Raw genomic sequence first — 14193 nt, 5'->3', positions numbered from 1 at the left:
GAAGCTTGGATAAATTTACTCCTACAAGGATTTTACTCTTATGAAATGTAAAAAGAACACTGAAATTATATTTTACAGTTTTTCACATAAACAGTTTTGCTTTGCTTACAGAAACTATAACTTTAATCTCAGCCAAACCGATTTACTCAGGAACAAATAAAATACTAAAAAAAAGCCAAACGACAACATTTTTAAGTTATCTAAGTGACCTATATATGTTTAACCTGAGTAGCGAAACACTGCTGTGGGTTTGAAAACGATTTGCGGGAGTCCGGTGTTCTCACGGGCTCTAGTGAGCCTTGCCCCCCCGCTAGCTATCGAGCTAGTGGGTAACTGACGTCTCCGACAACGTCGGAGCGCTTTTGAAAATATGTGGTGTCTTGATAAACTGAGCAGATATTTGAGGTTTACACAGTTACAGCCTCGCCTGAAAATATGTTAAACGTTTATTTTGTGACCCATAAAGAATAATAAGAGTAATATTAAAACTAACTTGCTGCCGCCATCGTTGGAAACTCAGCTGGGCTGCGCTATGAATTCTGGGACACATCTTCACTCAAAAAAATCTGTTGTTGGATGAACACAATTTAATCATGGCACCCTTTTTGCACACAATTTAACCAAGTACAATAAACCCTTTTCGATCATGTCAAACCAACACATTTAGCATTTGGTGGTTTAATGTAATCAGATTACGTTGGATCAACATACTATACTTACATTGATTTGAAGTGATTTATTTAAGTATGTAGAGTGAAATTTGTTTTAATTCATTCTACACAATTTAAAAAGTTTAGGAAAACAGAATTAAATCTTGTTGTTTCAACAACTACTTTGTTAATCAAGGCAATGATTTCACTCATTTCAACCAAATTATTTCAATTAGATTTGTTTACATTTGTTAAACATTTAGATACCCACTACTTTACAAAAAAAAGTCACAATCAGATTATGATAACATTATCTTTATTAACTGGATTTAGTGGACAATATAAAAGCTTACCATTTTTGTACACCTGCAAGCATTATGCCACTTCAAAAGGTAAAACGTTAGAATACTTATTTACATAGGTAATATGTTGGAACCAAAGCTTCCACAACTAAAAACAGATGCAAAATTTGCTCAATATATCGACTGCATTTTAAAAAATTAAACTAAAAGATAAAAATACATCTCCCACTTGGCAAGTTAAAACATGTGACAAAATAGAATTGTGTGAATTTGGAAAAATAAAATAAAATAATTAGAAATATTTTGGGGGCAATACAACAACAACAAAAAATTCCATAGGTGATGAAAATCTATATTTGTTTGGTGTATCTCATTGAAATAATTATTAGTTTGACCAATTTTTATATTTCTGTATTAATTTTTTTAATTTTGGTTGCAGTCCTCCACAGCTAGCAATATAGTTTTGCTGTGTTTTAAAACATGCTAGCAAGCAAAAATGGACACAATAATACAGTGAACTTAACAGGTGGCAGTGGTCTTAAACTTTACAGGACCTTGATACATAAACACAACATAGTACTTCTGTCAGTACTTCTGATCCATTTTGAGCCATCTATATAAGGACAAACAAAAATCATCTGCAGTGCTGTATAAAAGGTGAATTGCCCAACAGAGAGAATCCAAAAACTTAAAAAAAAAAATTTTAAATGAAAGAAAAATATATAAACAACTCAAATATTACCATTATATATTGGAAATCACCATTGCACCAATGAACCATTCAAGACCTATCAGTCATTTTCAAGTGCTCTCACCCCATAAGCTTGTTTTTCAGAAACTGTACCTTTGAAGACAGCTTTTGTCCATCAAGATTTAAAAGTATCTTCTGGAGGACTTCAAAGGTGCATTTAAGTTCTGGTGGGTAGCTCAGGATCAAACAGTATATGAGTCCAAACAACAGAGCACATGCTTGTGCAATGTTACCCAAATCAGTGTTAGCCTCCACACCCTCAATCAGGACACCAACGTCCTCTGGGTCATCTTCAGGTTCAGCACCCTCCTTCTGGATGACGTACGCCCCCATCACAGTTTGCTCCATGCAGCTTTTTGCCTCGCTGTCCGTATCCTACATGAAAAAGTATAAGACAACAAAGTAAAATTTAAGAGATTGTTTAAACAACTGTTTCTATGCTGTTCATAAAATCCAAGTAGTCAAAGAAATAAACAGAAAATTACACACCACTAAAGTAGTTGTTAGTAATTACTCCAATACATAAATTATAAAATACACCTCTCATGTCAAAAGAGGTGGCATAATTGACCTCTCACCGGCCCCTCCCCCGAAAGGGCCATTGTCCAATTACACATTATAGCAACCGTTACTGTGTCTGACAAACATTAACCTCAAGCAAGATGGAGAAGCGGTGTGCCCACCGATACGCCGAGAGATTGTGTCTGGAGGAGTTGTGTTCTTTCCATTCACAAAGTCAAAAACAACGTGAATGGATTAAACAGTGTGTATGGCCCCATTCCCAGGTAAATGTACCGAACATTATGAAGCATGTCTGCTTGCACATTTGGGTACCCATTGGTGCGCAGAGGAAACCATTTGTTTGTCGGACGTAGCAAGAGTAACTTAGGGGGACAGGACTCGAGAAAAGGCTAACTCAGCTGCTAAAATAAAACAGGTATAGAAGTGTTAGTACTAAACAGCTCAAAGTTCATAGACATTTCTATTTACAAATACTGATGACCATAGCAATGAAAAAAACAACAGGACTTGTTTTAATCCAAGTACAGATTCAAAAGCAATATTGTCTTGATGCATGTTAAATGCATTGTATGTTTGTGTATCAAGTTTAACTAGGCATAAATTTCTTTCCTTCCAATACCAAATTCCAGAAATTCTTTATTGCAACGCTTAATACTGTTTGGTATTCAAGACATCCTTTCCCCAATATCAGGTGTCTTGTTGCTAATCTCAAAATTGTAATTTTAATGATTTGCATATGAGGCAACGTCACAATTTGTATGAGAATGTTACAGACAACATGCTGTCACAATGGCTCACCAAGTATTCCTTTATTAACTTCTATTAACGTCTTCGTTTAGGTGGATGCACAAAGACTTCAAGATGCATGCTCGTCTGGTATGGATGTTGTCATGCTTCAGAGGAGGAGGAGATAATATGAGCCAAAACCAGTCTGTTTTTCTTAAAGCTAGGGTAATCAGTTCACTTGCATAATTATTCTTTAGGTTAGAACCTGGCATGTACCACTTGTTAAGCCGAAACAAAATTGACAACTTCATCTCCAAATAAAAGTTATTTTTGCTGCCTATGACAAAGTCTACTCAATCCTAATACAAACCTTGGAGATGGCAGGCATGAGACCTCTTATTTTCTTTCCACGTGTCCCTCCTTTGGTCAGAAAGATTTCCATTAAGCGTGGCGCGTATTGGTCAAGCTCGGCAAAGAAAGTAGATAGCAGAGGCTTTGTGGTGATTCGCAGAAACTCCTTCTCAATCTGCAATAGAGAACAAATACATTGATTAAAAACGCAACTGTATATTTCACTCACTTCACATCTAAGCTGACTAAAGCTGCTTTTAGAAGACCATGCAGACATCAGTGCTGTCTGTGTAGAACATGAATCAGTCTGTGTCAGATACTGAATTTGAAATTTCCACTAAAGTCACAAGTAAGAGGCAAGTGGAACCAAGATCTAGGCCATTTGCTTTTTGAAGTTTGCAAAGACTGCTAAATTGCACCAGTGGTAGTTCACTCTTTGCAACACAGTATGCTGTTCTAAACAGATTTTTCAGGTTTATTTTTAGTATATTATTTGCAATTGGTGTTTGTTCTGGGAAAGATATTGCAGACTGAGCAATAATCCATTTCTAATGGGGGCCTTTCTTAAAATTACTGGTCCCAGTAACAAAGGCGCTTGTCGACTCAGAAATCGAGGGAAAACCAACAACACACCCGGCAGAACATCATGTTATTTACACGGGTGCACATAAGTGGTCCGCATGTGCGCATTCGCTGTCAAAATAAAAGATGCGCAACAGATAAGAAGTTGCAATGCACGTTTGCATCCATATAAAAGGCACTGTTTTTGTCCGCTAGATTGGGATTTTCATGGCACATTCTGCACCACATCTGTGCGTTCATCATTTGTTTGAAGCCAGCTCACCTCCTGCAACCACTTTTACGAGAATACGTGCTTCTTTTGTGGTTCAGACTCCTTCTGACATTTGTTTGGAGGTGGAGGAAAACCAAAGTAATTGCTTAAAGGAGCTTCTTCGACATATTTAAGAGTTCTAAACAAATATGTCCTCCTCCAGATCTTTGACTGGAAACTATTTCTATGAATGAGTGGTTCAAAAATGTGTAAGTGAAAAGCTGCCATATTTCAGGTCCCAAAGTCAAACGAACACTGAGGGATCACTGAGAGCTAAAAACGGTCTAACTTCTTTCTTCTTTAATAAAATGATCAGCGTTGCTGTTTTACCGGGTTTAACAATTAAGTTTAACATCCAGGCATCCATGAAAACAGAGTTTATTCAATTTAACTGAGTTAGAGTTTTGCAGTAAGTTAGCTCGCTAGTTTCCACCTAAACATGATCATCATAAGCAGTGTTACCAATTCATACACTGGTTTATCATCTAGACTTTTTGTCTCATGCAGCACCATGATCAGGTCCAGTTTTTATTTCATCTTTGATTTTTCAGCTGCTGTGCCTGAGCAGCCTCCCAGAGACCCTTTATTGCAGTTAGTCTTCCTCCAGAAGCCATCTGGCTGCTTGATCCAGGTCTGGCTGCTGCACCGGGAAAGAGCAGTGAGGAGGTGGATTGATAAATGAAATTCATAACAAAAATTCATAATGGACTTTTTCCATTTAGGAATAATAAAAATCAGCTTTCTTTTTAATTGCTATTAACTGACAGTCAGATAACCAGCTTTTAAAAACATATTCATAAACACTTTGCAGTCAACAAAATTTGCATAGAGGTTATAGATGAAATAAAAAGTATCACGTGTTTTCGTGTTTATAACTCTGTTATTGTACATATTCTGTGTTATACATCATAATCATTCCAGTCTCTCTCTCTTTTTTTTTTTTTACTGTTTTAATCTTTATAAAACTCTTATTTATTTATTTATTTATTTTTATGATTTCTGCTGCCCTATTGGTCTGGTCTCTCTTGAAAATCTGAAAACGTGATATTCATAATAAAAGGATTTAAAAGTTTACTGCCAAAAATTATTAAACTTCATAACAGAAATGTGCTAACTGGCTTGAAATAGATTGAAACTGTTATGAGATTGCTTCAGGGAGCAGACATGACACCGTCTTTTAGGTTTCGCCATCACTTTGTATTATGCGCACAACACCACCATCCTCTGGCTTCCACGTGAACTGCACCTTAAACATCAACTGTTTACAAATGTCATGACACAAACGTTTCAATACCGTAAATCACTTTTTGGACTGCGATCACTTTTTGGCACAACATCGGCTCTGATAACATTTAAAGCGCATTGAAAAACTATTCTTTAATGCTAAAAATCCATTATCAATTGTAATTATTTATTTATTAATTTAAATTTCAGATATCGATCTTCATTTTTGTAAACTGGTGAATTAATGATTTTTTTAAAGAATTAAAACGACAAAGTTTGGCAACATATTTTTTATAAAGGATGAATAAAACAGTAAAATAAAATGAGAAATATATATATTTTTGAAAAAGCTATGATAATTAGACGAACTTTATTTTAAATAAATAAAATTGATTTTCGGTGGCACTGGGAGTCATGGTGATGATGACGTGTTTGAGTGCAGGTATAAAAGCAGGAGGCAAAATTGGAATTCGGGTTTCACGTTTGAGCGCAAACAGGAGCTTTTTCCCACTAGTGCTGTGAAAACTCGGATTTTTCAAACTACAGCCAACGTTTGAAAATCTTCAAGAAGGATTTGCAAAATGACTTCTACAAACTTCAGTCGCGAGATGCACCTGTTCTCCCTTTTTATTGACGAGGTGTTAGATCAACGCTATGGTGAGTACAGCAGGCTAATATGTCAGAGTGCTAGCAAACAAATACAACTTAGATTTTTGTCTTTTATTGTTTGGAAGTAGGACTTCATGAGTGTTAACGTTTAGGATGAGATGTTTCATACTTGAGTAACATCAATTTTAACATGTGCCAGTACACTATAAAGATGGCGCCATGTTTTTTTTTAAATCGCTGGAAAAAAAAACAATTGAATGCACGCGCCCTGGAAACGACGTAAGGCATTGGAGGACGCTGACGTCAGCGCGCGGCCGTTGTTGCATGTAGAGGGTTTGAGTTGACATGTTTGGGCTGCTGGCGCTGAGTTATACGTGAAAGTTTCATAAATTGTGAATTTTATAAAGCTGGAGAATGGAGTTTTAAAAGTTCACAGAGTCGCTGGATGAGTTTGAGATTGAAACAGTGTGTGCCTGCAATAAGGAGGTGGGAGGTTTCTCACCTAAATGTAGCTGCTTTATTCTCAAAATATCGATGCTCAACTAATATGAAGATATTACTCCTTAATGTGAATGCGTATTAAAACCTCAGTGAAAGTCCATGCAGCCTTACACTGCATGAAAACTTTTACCAAAAAAGGTGAAGGCTTTCATAAACAATGAGTTCTGCTGGGAGCTTCTTACTGTTTGTGTGTGGAAGAGCTTATGATGATGTAAAGCCATGTCTGGACAATTTAAATTCAGGCTTTAGTTTGTGTGATCACATGATTAACGTACACGCATGCTTTGCTTTCTCGTAGCTGAGCTGGTGAGTCCAATCACTGCTCCTCAGATGGTCGTCATTAACTTGAGGAACCGTGAACTGAGCAGCAGCCAACTGGACTCCATGTCCCACCTGGTCCTCACTCTTTACCATAACCTGGTGACGGGGTCCAAGGACTTTCCTTACATACCTTTTAAAGGATTGTTCCATCGGGACCAGGTGACGACACCATTTGTCCATGTGAGGCAGAGCCAGAGAGAGAACACCACTCCTTCTCCTCCTACGGACTCACCAGCTGGCATGATGCTGCCGCCTGCGGGCTCCAGCTCTCATCCACGCTTCCTGACTCCAGTTCTTCCAGAGAAAGCGGATCTTGCTGTGCTGAAGGCAGATCGGAGGAACCGTGTCGGCACCTTGACTGTCGACGGCCTCCTCGTCACCAGAGTCATCTCCACTGTTTACCGAACAGAGGACACTGAGATGACGAACCGCTGGAGAATAACAGACTACAGCGCGGACGGCAGAGTTCTCACTTCGGTGCTCTGCCGTTTTCTAAATATGTCGGCAAAGCGTGCTAAGAGGAAGGCTCCGGAGGAAGAGAGCAGCATCCGGAGCCCGAGTCCAGCAAGGAAGCGCTTGAGATTATAATATACAGTGAAGCATGTCGAACGTCAGCAAGCCTGAACAAAGTGGTAAGTAGTAAATAGTGCTTAAGGTTGTTTCTAAAATAATGTCCTAAAATATTTGAAAATCGTCGAGGTTTTAACTTTTATTCTTTCTTTTCTGCCTCTTGTTTCTAAAAGTCAGGAAAAAGAGTCACGCTGCGAAGAAACTCCACACAGAAGATTTTCCCTCAGTAAAATGGTAAATATATTCATCTTGTTATGACGTTTGCTCACAATAACCAGGAGTGTTCCTGTGTTTCTGAAGTGATTCACTCTCATTTGGTGTTATTTCATCCAAAGACAACTGAGGGTCTTCAGAGCAGCGTGAACGGCCGTCACCTGAGAGCAAGACAGTCCTGGCGCCTTTGTGGTTCCCTCCAGGTACTCCAGCTTCATCCCACAGTCCAGAGAGATGCAGTTAGGTTGAATGTGAGTGTGAATAGTTGTCTGTTTCTCTGTGTTAGACTGACCTGTCCAGGTTGTACTCCTGCCTCTGGCCCCATAACAGCTGGGATGGCTCCAATCTTGAATTGGATAAGCTGAAGAAATGGATGGAAGGATGATCCAAAGAGAAACATTAAAGGCCCTCTCACAAAAAAAAGATAAGAACTCATTTTACACATTTAAAGTACAAAGTACACATATATTTACCATTTTACTGAGGGAACATCTTCTGTGTGGAGTTTCTTCTCATCTTGGCTCTTTTTCCTGACATTTAGAAACAAGAGGCAGAAAAGAAAGAATAAAAGTTAAAACCTCAACGATTTTTTAATGTTTGGGATATTTTAGAAACAACCGTAAACACTATTTACTACTTACCACTTTGTTCATTCTTGCTGACGTTCACTCTCCTCATCTTCTCTCTAAAGGAAGATGCAAACGCTCTCATTGTGAAAGATAAGTATACATCCATCTAACCTGCGACTCTGTCACAACTCTGATCAGCAATTCTTTCAGGTTTGTCTGTTTTGATGATGCTATTAATTGTTATTATCCTTTATCCAGGTAACTTTCAGAGAGGAGCGGAGGGAGGAGCGAAGCCAGCGTGCTCTGTAAACTCTCATTAAAAAAAAGATAAGTACATATTGATTTTATATTATTATGACAGCTCCTCCTCAGTGAACACTTCCTCTAGTTGCTGAAATCATTTACTAATTTTTTTCTTCCCATTTGTCTTTTGTTTTTCAGAGAAAACAGAGAGGAGACAAGGTGACATTAAGACCTAAGACAGGACGGATTGAACCCTTTCTCGTAAAAAGATAAGTATTCACTCTGCTTTTAATCAGAATATTGATAAATATCTAAAATTCTGCTCACCTGGTTGATAAAGTTACTAAAACGATTCCCTCTTTACTGTCATTTGTCCTTTAGAGAGAAGATGAGGAGAGTGAACGTCAGCAAGAATGAACAAAGTGGTAAGTAGTAAATAGTGTTTACGTTTGTTTCTAAAATATCCCAAACATTAAAAAATCGTTGAGGTTTTAACTTTTATTCTTTCTTTTCTGCCTCTTGTTTCTAAATGTCAGGAAAAAGAGCCAAGATGAGAAGAAACTCCACACAGAAGATGTTCCCTCAGTAAAATGGTAAATATATTCATCTTGTTATGACGTTTGCTCACAATAACCAGGAGTGTTCCCGTTGTTCTGAAGTGATTCACTCTCATTTGGTGTTATTTGGTGTTTGTCTTTGAAAGGAGAGGAGCAGCAACGACACTGGGAGACAAACAACAGGATGATCCAAAGACAACTGAGGGTCTTCAGAGCAGCGTGAACGGCCGTCACCTGAGAGAAGACAGTCCTGGCGCCTTTGTGGTTCCCTCCAGGTACTCCAGCTTCATCCCACAGTCCAGAGAGATGCAGTTAGGTTGAATGTGAGTGTGAATAGTTGTCTGTTTCTCTGTGTTAGACTGACCTGTCCAGGTTGTACTCCTGCCTCTGGCCCCATAACAGCTGGGATGGCTCCAATCTTGAATTGGATAAGCTGAAGAAATGGATGGAAGGATGATCCAAAGAGAAACATCAAAGGCCCTCTCACCAGATTTCATTTATTAAATTTGTCTTTACTGAACGATTTCTGGTGTGTATTTGCATTGATACTCAGACAACAGCTCCTCTTTCTGTTTGTGCTGGAAGATTCAGGCAAACACATATTACATATATAGATTGTTATGATATGACTCAGTTTCACATTTAGTGCTATATGAGAATGATAAGGTCCAGTTTAATAGTATTGCTAGTGTCTAATGAAATGAACACGTGATTTTCAGATCAAGCAAAGTGAATATTTTTCACTGTGGATAAATTACATGGAAACGTTTAATGAGTCATCAGCTATTTCGCTACAAAGATGATGTGATTAAAGGTTCTCATACATGCAGGTCAGAAGTTTTGCTCCATCCTGGATGTTAAATGCTGATCACTGTTTACACATATCTGCACATTTCTAACAGCTCATTTCACAGGTCATCAGTCTCCTGACTGCATATGCAGAGTTTTATCATCACGTGTTCATGGCAGACAAACATAATTATGAATTCTTGTTTTAGTTCCATTCAGTCACTCAACATCAGGTGTCTGCTTGTCCTGAGCTGTGAGAACTACAGTGAGTTGCTTTCCTCTTTAGCTTAGTATTAATAAACCAGGTCGTAGGTGGGCACCTGCATCAAGGAGTCAAGAAGCATATTTTACTGTTTAATGGTGAAAATAATGGATTGTTGTTCATTTGTTTAATGGAAAGACTGAAAGCGTGGCCTGGTGTTGACTTACACTTATTCAAAGTGATGAAGTACCAACAGATACTAAAAGTCACAGCCTGAAACACGTCAACTGCTTTATTATTTCTGGTTTTAAATAAACTGTAAGAGCAATGTGCAACAACAAAGAAAAAATCCCTTAAATAAAACAGTACCTAGTTCATATGTTTTAAGTTCTAACTACTAAATAAAACACAAAAAATATCAGAGAAATGCTTCAGTACTGTAAATTCATAGAGGTAGGTGCAATAAGGGTCGAATAATTAAGTAGAATAATCTGTTCTGAAAACTGTAAAACTGTGTAAACTCTTTGGTAAAAACAGGAAGAACTACATTTGAAAATGAATGATTGGAATCCAAACATTTGACTTTTGTTTTTCCTCAATACTCCATCCTCCTCTTAACATTTTGGTTTTCCAGCTTTTTTAGAGGAAAAATCATTTATTACATCACTGCAAGAAATCTGATGGCCAACTTTGTTATTAATACTTGTTACTGTCGGTCCACTCAGTCTTTCTTGTGCCGTGCAAGGTCTGTGGTAGTTGTTTAAGTACACAGTGAAGGGCAGATGATGCTGCCGTCTCCCTGTCTGCTGTGTCCTCTCATCTACAGAAGTCTGGACTCGTGAGCGAACGTGCCAAATAAGAACTAGCAAGTATGCATGTACGATCTCTTTACTTGGTACTGAGAGATGCCATCTAAAGGAATCGACTCTGGACTAAAGCAGCGTTTTAACCGTTTCATTGTTAGTCCCGCCCCCTAACTCTGATGGGTGAGGTTGACGGATGAAATAAATTCATCATGCAGTGCATCACAGTAAACATGGAAAAAAATAATAATTAATTTTTCCTAAAAATGAATGAGTTGGTTTTAAATGAATTAACATTTTAATTATATATAATATAATAACTCAACATTTTTCTGGTTAGGTTCATTTGGACATCGAGCAGTAATAGGCTTCTTCACCACATCTAAAGGAGAATCACACTTTTGGCATAGAGGGAACCTTAACAGGTCTCCTGGCACTGCCATTTCTTGCCATTAAGTAATCTTTGCCATCACTGTTATTTTCTTTAACATTTTTAGTTCTGAGCGAGCTCTCAGTAGCTTAGGCAACTCATTTTTCTTATTTTGAAGTTTAACATTTTCTTCTTGTCTCTGTTTTAACGCTGCACTAAGCTCACTGACAGGAGGAGGATTCTTGGACCTTTGGCTCAGTTTCTACTTGCTTTGCAACCTCATCCACTCTCCTTTCAAGCTTAGATGCCTCGCTCTGTTTTGTAGTCTGTATTGGAACAGGCTCATCATCATAGGAGGGTACATCAAAAATGGAGTGGGCATGTACAGCTGCTTTTGTAGAATGTTACGCAGAGAGGTGTCGTGAGGGAAACATCAGAACTGGTATGGCTGGAGGGCTAGGCACCAGCGCAGTATGCTCGCATTTTGATGTTGCTTGGAGTGCATCCACACCAGGGGTCTGTGATCTGTCTGAAGAATAAATTCTCTTCCAAGGAAATAATATTTCAACGAATCAATTGCCCACTTGATTGCCAGTCCTTTTTCTACTGTTGAATATTTTGTCTCCCTGTCAAACAGCTTTTTACTTAAGAAAAGCTTCACCAGCTTCTCCCTGAGCCAGTACTGCTCCAAGTCCAACATTAGAGGCATTTACCAACAAATGGTTTGGAAAAATCAGGGCTTTGCAAAACAGGGGCTTCAGAAATCTGCCTTTTTAAAGATTGGAAGGCATGTTCACAGTCATCATTCCACATCACTTTAGAAGTGTTTTCTCGTGAGATCTGTAAGAGGGGCTGCCAAGGTTGAGAAATTGGGAATAAACCTCCGAATAAACCTCTGTGCTTTTGCAGCGTTTTTCTTTTTGCAAGTGTTTTCTGAAGTTGCAGTCCGTTTGGCCTCTCAGGGCCACCGTAGAATACTCATAATACACAGTAAAGATTGGACAGCTACTGTGTGTGTGCGTGCCCATTCTTTTTCTCTGCCACTAGATGGTGATGATGTTCATACTTTGTGACTTTTGACTTGTTTCGCAAACCAAAGCCAATTTCAGGAGTCATTCCACTTTCTTCAGTTCAGGAGGCTCATGAGACAGTGAAAGGAACCAAACACTTAATATAACAGGTTCATTCCAGCTTCTAGGCAGTTTTGTCAATAAAATGCTTGTATTCTGCTAATGTTTGCTGATCGTTCCTTAAAGGTCCCACAACAGCACACGATCCTTCATTTTCTAAAGAATATGTAAAACACAATCTAAAAATGGAACTATGTTTACTGTCTCAGCTGCTTTCTAACGCTTTCAAACAGCAAGACTTGGTTCACTGCATTTTTGTCTTTAAGAGAAAACATTTAGGGAATAGTGCTGTGTTGACTCGCTCTTGAACACACTATAAACCATCCACTTTACAAGAATAGCTCAATTTGATCATTTTTCTGCACGAGTCGATAATCTGAAGCACTCATACCTCATATGGACAGATATAACTGAAAAGTTAACCCACAGGAACCTATGCCATCAACAAAATTAAACCATAGCATAAAATAGAAAGAAAAAAACACAGCCTCATATCTTGATATTGCCTGTTCTATCAGATCCAAGACGGGTGCACTATGAAGGAAAAAATATGTATTGATGGGGATAGATTTGGTGTCAGATGAAAGCGATACAGTCCAAAGCTTCAGCTTTAACATAATAGATAATACATCTACCCATCATCATACACTCATCACCAAAAGGAAATGACTGTGATTAGACTGGATGTGACTTGAATGAAAACTGTGTTGCTTGTTCCATTCTGGTAGATGCAGCGTTTTTTTGTTTGTTTGAGAACAGCAAAATACAAATACAGTATAATTTTACAAGTGCGAGAGTTTCCAGCGTTTCAGATACATATCGTTAGCTTCATAGCATAATTGCCTAAGTCAATGACTTAGGCACTTATGCTATGAAGCTAACGATATATAAAAAAAGAGAGACATCAGAGGCAGCGTAAAGCTCCACCCACTCGGTGCTGTCTTATTAACGAATCGAGCACACCCGCAAGTCTTCCTGTTTCGGGAAAGTCGCTGTGTGGGCCGAAGCGCTTCATGTTTGCAGAATATTCTCCACGTATTTACAAGACAGGACTCCAGTGAAGCGACACAGCTCTTACAGTCTGTTCTTAGAGGTAAGTTCCCAGTGTGCGTTTGTTTAAGCAGCTCAACAGCTCACTGACATGACAACTTTAACATGTATGACAACAATCTGGATGCTGTCACGTGAAGTTGTACGAGCTGTGTTTCTGTTATAAAATGAAATAGATCCATGTGGTGATGAGACATTTGTGCTGTTTTTAAACTCCGACCACAGGAAAGTGAAAGTCATGGTTGGAGGGGCGTGACACTGGTCGCACTGTCAGCCGTATCCATAAGAATAATAGTGATCATCACTATCACCACCATCACCAGCACTATGTCCAATCTAGTACCTATCTAGCAGTCTAGCATTATCAGGGACTACAACTAGGGTTGCCAACCGTCCCTTAAAATACGGAATCGTCCCGTATTTAGAAACAAAAGTACACGTCCCGTATTGAGCTAATAAGGGACGCACTTTGTCCCGTAATATAGTGAGAATCAAAAGTAGTCTATAAATGTTTATGGAATTAACGCTTTGTTTGAAAACATAATTCCCAGCCCCTCTCCTGCTTTGTGACCAATGAGCTGACAGCACACTTATGACAATTCGAGTATGACAATTCAGATTACCGCTCATCTCATTGGTCGAGGAAAGGTCGCTTACGGAGAAAATACCGGAAGACAACAGATGACCACAACAAGAAGCATGGCCAACAGGGAAACAAATGCCGTCACTGCGGTGCAAGTCTCGGACGACAGTACACCTAAAGCTGGGCAGACACTGTGCGATTTTTTTCAGTCGCGTTATTCAGCTCCTGCTCAAACTGCACGATTGACTCGCAGGGGTTAGAAGTTGGTAGATCACGATGTACTCTCACACTATACCGCCCGATGCTCTGATGCGACCTGAGTGCT

At 38.7% G+C, this 14193-nt stretch overlaps 2 protein-coding genes and 1 long non-coding RNA gene across 8 annotated transcripts in view; all 3 read left to right on the top strand.

The window, feature by feature from the left end:
* Positions 1-5820: 5820 nt before the first annotated feature.
* On the top strand, positions 5821-7592 carry LOC147314194 (uncharacterized). Its single transcript, XM_086260947.1, has 3 exons — positions 5821-6015; positions 6767-7421; positions 7533-7592. Exons 1-2 carry the CDS (start codon positions 5940-5942, stop codon positions 7375-7377), a joined length of 687 nt encoding a protein of 228 aa, XP_086117073.1. The 5' UTR covers positions 5821-5939; the 3' UTR covers positions 7378-7421; positions 7533-7592.
* Positions 7593-7689: 97 nt separating this feature from the next.
* Positions 7690-10405, top strand: LOC147314193 (uncharacterized). Of its 2 annotated transcripts, XR_015124601.1 has the most exons (6): positions 7690-7775; positions 7859-8472; positions 8583-8809; positions 8921-8977; positions 9088-9216; positions 9300-10405. It is a non-coding gene; the product is annotated as an uncharacterized LOC147314193 (long non-coding RNA). The 2 variants fall into 2 exon arrangements; XR_015124600.1 differs by having other exon boundaries at positions 7859-8809; positions 9300-10404.
* Positions 10406-13203: 2798 nt separating this feature from the next.
* LOC147314192 (von Willebrand factor A domain-containing protein 5A-like) overlaps positions 13204-14193 on the top strand; it is a 34815-nt gene continuing 33825 nt past the window's right edge. For 3 of the 5 annotated variants that reach the window (XM_086260953.1, XM_086260949.1, XM_086260948.1), the window contains exon 1: positions 13204-13328. The gene's annotated coding sequence lies outside the window, so the exon portion shown is untranslated. Of the gene's footprint in view, positions 13329-13976; positions 14135-14193 lie in introns of those variants that run through there. The other 2 variants (XM_086260950.1, XM_086260951.1) reach the window with 2 other exon arrangements.

This window comes from Aulonocara sp. 'chitande type north' Nkhata Bay, linkage group LG14, assembly GCF_057382095.1.
Source record: "Aulonocara sp. 'chitande type north' Nkhata Bay isolate Kocher_YH1m ecotype deep benthic linkage group LG14, A_spYH_male_GT1.1, whole genome shotgun sequence".
Lineage (NCBI taxonomy): Eukaryota > Metazoa > Chordata > Actinopteri > Cichliformes > Cichlidae > Aulonocara > Aulonocara sp. 'chitande type north' Nkhata Bay.
This window is presented reverse-complemented; position numbering and strand designations above follow the sequence as displayed.

Excerpts from the sequence above, each read along its gene's own strand:
- LOC147314194 (XM_086260947.1), top strand. The coding sequence starts at position 5,940 with ATGACTTCTACAAACTTCAGTCGCGAGATGCACCTGTTCTCCCTTTTT. Across the intron at positions 6,016-6,766 it reads GGTGTTAGATCAACGCTATG|CTGAGCTGGTGAGTCCAATC; the intron begins GTGAGTACAGCA and ends GCTTTCTCGTAG.